Raw genomic sequence first — 6,936 nt, 5'->3', positions numbered from 1 at the left:
GATTCTAATATGGCAGCAGCACCATCAAGCAGCAGCACCATCAACCAGCAGCAGGGAGAGTCATTGAGTCAGGGACTGCTTTTGTTTGGATGCCATGGTTAATATTATTTTATTTTATATAATTTTGAGAGAATGAAGGGAATTTTAGTAGGGCAACCCCAAAAAAAGATGCTACAAATCCCAAAGTTAACAAACTCTTTCGGTCACTACTCACAACCGAAAGATTGCAATTTGCAAGACAAATCATTAGTCCTGCTTTTGATTTTACGGCACTTTTTTTTTCCTTTACTTCTCGTATTGCTTAAGTATATTATATTTCTCTGCTATTTTATCAGGTATCAGCTTCCCATATTAGGTAAACTCACATAATAGAGCTAAATGTCGCATGTAAACTACAGGTGACCCAGACTCCCTCTCTCTGCTGAGTCAGTGTACAATTTTTTTGTTTGGATGTGTTGGTTAAAAGACAATGTGAGAAAGAAACGAGCGTTGGGTTGGGTTGGGTTGGGTTAGGTTAAGTTCAGTGATAGTGCTGCAATATAAAGAGGCATGGAGTCGCTGTCAAAGGGGCAATAAATAGGGTGAGGGAATTGATGGGAACAGGCATGTGATATAAGGGGGGAAGTCAAAAAATATGCGCAAAAGATTTGGTTGCCTCGTGCTGCTATACCTCTCGGTAGCCAAAGCCAAATTTACATTCCCTTTCCACTTCCATGGCAGGGAGTTATTTTTGCGCCTGGATTCTCTGCCATGATAATGAGATATCCCATCTCTCTGAAGTGCACTTGGCATCACTTGCACTGTGGTTCAGTGTCCCACCATTCCTCGTTTTATCTCCAACTTTTTTCCCTTGTGGGTCCTCTCTCGATTAGGGTTTGGTCCCATGTTCCTGTTTTGTTAATGTTATCACCCACACATCCACATGCATCACCCATATTTCACCATATCAAAAAAAAAAAAAAATAATAATAATAAAATCTCCCTTTCAACATTACTCAAAGAGCTTTAATTCTCATCTCTTAACCTAATGAACCAGTACCAGGGGAAAGCCCTTGAATCATTTCCATTATATATGATTCACAGTCATATGATTCACATACTCAAAGTTGGTTTAGTTTCAATACTTTTCTTTTTGTGATCATAAAACCATGAACCATACTTCATGCTTTTGTTCTGTATCTGCTTACTATATATACAAACTTTATATATATACGTCTCATTTTTCCATTAATGTTCTCTTTTTCTGTCCGTTAGAACTTAGACAAACTCAATTTCCATGGTTTGTTTTCTGAAATACTAGTACAAGAATTAGAAAATTTAAGTCAAAAGTAGGACTAATTGCCAATGCAAATTAGATATTGAATTTCCAGTGCACATATAGGTTTTATGTTATTTTCTTTCTAGTGCAAGAATATCAAGCTTCTCCATTATATCACCATAGATAAATGCATGAATTTTACTTAAAAAGTACTCAAACCAAGATTGCACTAATTGAAAAAAAATCTCAGAAATGCACCAATAAAATGTACAGAACAGTTGACATTGTGCAGTCATTTTTAATAAACTTTTAAACAAAGAAAAAGAAAATTAGAAATGTGGTATATGTAAGTCCCCCCTCTACAATCTATCAGGCCCAAAAAATGAATTTGGACCACCATCTTTTCCTGTTTTCTGTGCCTAATTTTTTTACTTAATAGCCCTACTGTGATCTAGAAAAATAATATATAATTATATATAATTATAATTATAATTATAATTGTTATATATCAAGTGAGACAGATTTTTAGGTCGCAATATACCTAGCTATATCAAATATTGCATGCATATTATATAATTTCCTTTAATTACTGTGAAAGAAGCATAAATGAATTCACAGATTCTTTTGGTGGTTTTATTATTATTTTATTAATTTATTTCTCTTTTGGAAAATTTTTTTTTTTCTGCCTCCACCAAATTCTGGGTTTTGATTATTATTATTCTAATCGTCTTATCTTTTGAGGCTGCGAAGTAACACATATTCAATAATGGCGACTCTAAGAAATTAATTAACCTTCATTTCAGCTACATGCCATTTGGAAGAAGCTGTTTTGTTTCTTGGCTTTGGAATTAATTTCAGCGATTTTGAAATCAGATTCGAAGATCGACAGTTAAACGCAGGGATTCTGTTCATATCAAACTTTAATGGGCCGTCCTTTAAACAGTTTCCATGTCATAATATCTGCAATGGCACTGGTCTTTTCATCAATCCCCACCCTAAAACTCAAGCCTAAGAATAGTGGCGTTAGGACCATTGACTTCCTTTACTTGGTGCCTATATCACTTAAGAAGCTTTATAATGGGCAAATTATGGTGAAGGAGACGGAGACGTCTTCCGTTTGATCCAAATTTACTTTTGCTTTAATAAGCTTGTTGTTTTATTGTGCTAGGTTTAAGCAAATTCCAAATGGCAAGTCAAGCAGAGAAATCAAAAGTTAGCTAATTAATGATAATTAATCACTGTTGATGACATGGTGCCTTTGGAACTTTTTTTTTCATGATTTTGAAGTAACCTTGATTAGACATGCAAAGCATAAAAACCATCCAAAACACTGTGGTTTGAGTGCATGGTGAAAGTGATGCACCGCCCAAAATAGTAATACGGGAAAATCAAAGCTTTTGCATGCCTCCTCCTTTTCATTATTTTATAATATGCTCATAATGCCACAATGAAAGCCCTTTTTTTCTCCCAATTGATCTGGTTTCTGTCATTTCATCCTGCATCATTTAGCAAAATTTGTGATCTAAAGTCTAAACTATGATTATTCTGTTTCACTGTTGGTTGTTTGATTATGTAAAAAACTGATGTTGCTTTTTTTGTTTAAGTCCAAGACAAAAGGACCCAGATGCTCCATCCATCTGAGAGCAATCAGGATGAAAGACTAATCAATCAATATGGTATCGGAATTCTTTAAAGTCGGATTTATGGTGTTTGATTTGATTCATAGATTTGATTAAAGAATCATATGAAAATGTTTGGCCTTGAAAGAAAACAATGCTTGAGCATGGCTGAACAGCTCCTAGTTTTCTGTGAGAAAGAATAGACAAGTAATTACTTTAGATAGGGCACTGAGTCTCCTTCTCAAATTGCCCTGGCCTTTAATTTGAAAAATAGCATAAAATTAAGAACTTCCCTTAAAAAAAGTACAAACATAAAGGAAATAACAGCGTTGAATGAGAATCAATGGGCTATCACAGACAAGGGCAGGTGGTACATTGTTGCTTGGGTGAAGGTAGGAGGGATAGGGGAGTGAGTAGGTAAGGACTAAGAAGCTGATCATGTGCCATTCATATGACAGATTGGACCAGAAATTAGGAAGAAACAAATCAAATGGCTGCTGTCAAAATGTCAATATTTGAACGACTGTTTCAGCCTTGCATTTTCTTAGACCTGAGGCTGAGGCTGTGGCCTCCTCCCCGGGGAATTTACTACCATTCTATATGTGGTCACCCTGGCAGGGATCACGAGACTTTCTATCAAGGACGGGCCTCCTGTTCCTGCTTATCTTTTTCCAAGTGCTAGGGCCTAGGGATCAACTAATACAAAGTTTTTAATGGCTGCTTTCTGTCATCGTATTAAGGAAATTTAAGAATTATGTCTATTGGAGAGCATTAGTCGATTTTAATTGAATAAATTAATAAAAAAATTAAAATTTAATAAAATTGGAGTAGGTTTTTTCGAGTTTAATAGTTTTATAGATTGAATGATTGATTTGAATATAATTGATCAATTTGCGATTTTGAAAATTATAAACTGAATCAATAAATAAAAACTAAAAATTACACCATAAGATAATTTTTTTGCTAATAGATCGATCGTTTTTGCAAATGGATTGATCCATTTTGCAAACGTCTAATCATTTTGCAAATGAATCGATCTATTTTGTAAATTCTCTTTGTCATTTCAAAATTAAAAAATCTAAAAAAGGAAACTGATTTATTTCGATTTTTTTTCTTGTAATCGATGGATTCAATTTTTTTCTAAATCAACTTATAATAACTGAATTAACTGATCAACTAAAATCAAATTAACCCAAATCGATCTATTGCTTTCAATAAGGTGGGTTTGTGAAACTGCAATGAGATGAGATAAAGAGCATGGTTTTCGAATAAAAAAAAACAGGCCCAAAGATATGATTCAAGGTTGTATAAAGACTCTAGCCCCTAAGCTAATGGGGCTAAACCACTAAGGTATCGAACTGGGTTTTGTACTATATGCTAAAATTTTTGGTTGGGTTAGGTGGGCTTTTAGTTGCAAAGTTTTAAAGTTAGGAATAAGAGTGGCCCATTGTCCCCAAAATTTGGGATCATTAGCCGATTATTCCACACTTTTCTTCTCCATTTGGTTTGAGGTTCCGAGTTTCCATTCTGCTCAAACAAAAAACGAAGTAAAAGCAGAAGCCTAAAACAAACTCTGCCTTTTTCATTTTGATACTCACTTTGAACCTGTAAAGATAACCCTTTTCATGCTCTAAAATAATGGGATTTGGAGCTCTAAGAAGTATCGTTCGACCGCTATGTCGGACTCTTCTATCCCGGGCTTCCCCTGTTTCTGTAACTACGTCGAGTGTCTCCATTTCCTCGTGCCCAAAACACGGTTTCGACTCCTTTTTGGGCGGGTCAATTTACCGTCAGTCTCCATGGATGTCGATATCGAATCAGTTGCATAGCTTAACCGATACTCGTTCCCCAAGGAGAAGGCCCCAAGACAAGCCACGTCGGAAAAGAGCCAGCTTGAAACCCCCTGGTTGCTCCTCTATTAAACCTCTTGAAAACCCTTTTTCCAATTTTAATTAATTTATGTATTCAGGCTTTTATTTCATTTTTTGCTCCTAATTTATAGGGATTTATGTGGAATTAGGGGTTTAGAAGCTCTTTAGAAATAAGGCATTTTTTTTTCTTAAAGATGCTAATTTTGTAAAATAAAGGAAAGTTATTGATGAAACAAATGAGGAAAAGGAGGGTGAAATGCTAATGAATTTAACGATGCAGAGCCGTATGCATGGGTAAAGTATACTCCAGGGGAGCCTATTCTTCCAAATAATCCGAATGAAGGGAGTGTCAAAAGAAGGAACGAGAAAAAGAGAATGAGACAGCGCCGCGCATTTAAATTGGTTCGTTTTCCATAACCCACTATAAAAAGGTTTTACTGATTTCAGATTCGTACAGCAATTATCTAGTTTGTAATTTGTTTAATTTTATCATGTTATGTTAAAGATGAGGAAGGTAGTGCATCCAAATCTCAAATATTCATTTCAGTTGAATAAAGTTGATTTAAGGTGAATGGCTGGGTTTTGAAGCTACAATCTGCATTACTGGTTACCTTGTTGAATACATTTAGAAGAAATCATGAAGGTATATATCTGAGCATGTTTTCAGTAAGTTATCTTTAGTTAGCCAATAGGGATTTTGGGATGTGAAATGAGGGTTCATGTGTTCAGAATAGAGCATGTCCTATTTGTCAGAGTCATCAAGAGAAGCTTCTCCCTAATACTTGCTATAGTTTTTACCATAGACTGAGGTAAACATTCCTGCTTATGCTGAATTATGTGTTTGGATGAACCAATTTCTCATAATTGTTCTGTTCTGTTCTTTTCTTTTCTTCATTTCACGTAAAAACCAGCTTTTGTTGTGACTACTTTATTTAAACTGTCTTTGGTTGGCAATTCATGTTATGCCTCTAACATTGCTTCGAGGGGGCAGGGTGAATGTTGCATGGCTTCAAAATTCGTAAACCATGAAGGATGATGCACTTTTTTCTGATAATTGTTCTTATTATATTGGGAAGCTATATTTTAGGTTGCAGAAGGTCATCTCTTAAATGCATTATTTGTAGCTTTTATTCTGTTAATTAAGCTAAAACCATAGTTCAATTGTTAACAATGTACTCTCCATCTCAAAAGAACAAGTAAAAAAAGGGAAAGTAATATTAATTGCTTATAATTGGCTTTCCCTTTTATTCTGTTCACTTCTGAAACCATGGCTGTCTTATTGCTTCTTTGGAACTTTTGTAATATCTTTGACATTTTCTCAGGATTTGACTTGTATCTGGTTGCCTCTTGTACTGGCTGGCAGTCTGTGCTGCCCTTGCCGGCACTGCACCATTTGGTCTTCGGTTCCTTTTCTTTTATTATTATTACAACAAGATTTTGGACTCGGTTTTTAAGTGAAATATCTAAATGCAAGTGCTTGCATGTACTGTTTATGATACACTTTTAACAGGCTTAGGCTTTCTTATTTGCCAGATTTTCTTAAAGTTCAGATATGTTTTGCATTGGTTGTTGGCTAGTTGATAAATGATACAATTGCTTTGTGTATCCTTATAGGGTGCATCAATGAATTGTCTTTGTAGTTTACATTTTTCTATTTCTCTAGTCCATTTCTGCTTGTCTCCTAGTAGGCTGGTTATTTCTTAATGTCGACATATTTGATTCTGGAGAAAATGCTTATGTCTTACCATGGGGTTCTGCAGGCAGAGGCAAAGAAGAGGAAAGCTCAGTTGCAGGAGGCTAATAGGCAGAAGAAGATTAAGCAAGTAGAGTGTAAGATGGCTGCAGTGGCAAGGGAAAGAGCATGGGCTGACAGGCTGGTGGAACTGCAGCGGCTTTTGGAAGAGAAGAAAAAGGCCATGGCTTGAAATATCACTTTCTCATAGCCTTCGTCTTCCTAATGTATGCTGCTTTTGAGACATCAAACGTAGGTTATATAAGCTTCTTGATTGTGTTACCTTCCTAATGTTTGGTTACCCCTGCGAGTGCCCAACTTAATGGCATTTAGACATCTTATGTTGTTGGTTTTTCTAGTTCTGCACTTTCTCATTTGTAGACTGGAAATTTGTATTTTGTGTGCAGGCTTAGGAAACAAGGAAAGTGTTGCAAAGCTGCATTTGGCTTTTCCCAA

The 6,936-nt window shown here is 35.6% G+C and overlaps 1 protein-coding gene across 2 annotated transcripts; it reads left to right on the top strand.

Annotated features, from left to right (window-relative positions):
- The first annotated feature begins 4,326 nt into the window (after window positions 1–4,326).
- On the top strand, window positions 4,327–6,936 carry LOC111317216 (uncharacterized). 2 transcript variants are annotated; one of them, XR_002693478.2, is made up of 4 exons: window positions 4,384–4,783; window positions 5,029–5,150; window positions 6,509–6,732; window positions 6,888–6,936. XR_002693478.2 is itself a non-coding variant. In XM_022919635.2 (3 exons), the coding sequence occupies exons 1-3, from the start codon at window positions 4,516–4,518 to the stop codon at window positions 6,671–6,673; spliced, it is 555 nt and encodes a 184-aa protein (XP_022775370.2). In that variant the 5' UTR covers window positions 4,327–4,515; the 3' UTR covers window positions 6,674–6,936. The 2 variants fall into 2 exon arrangements, 1 of the variants encoding a protein (XP_022775370.2); XM_022919635.2 differs by having other exon boundaries at window positions 4,327–4,783; window positions 6,509–6,936.

This window comes from Durio zibethinus, chromosome 24 (assembly GCF_047325235.1).
Source record: "Durio zibethinus cultivar Kanyao isolate XHJ-2024 chromosome 24, ASM4732523v1, whole genome shotgun sequence".
In the NCBI taxonomy this organism is placed as follows: Eukaryota; Viridiplantae; Streptophyta; class Magnoliopsida; order Malvales; family Malvaceae; genus Durio; species Durio zibethinus.
Note: the sequence above shows the minus strand (reverse complement) of the source record. Positions and strands in the feature narration are given on the sequence as shown.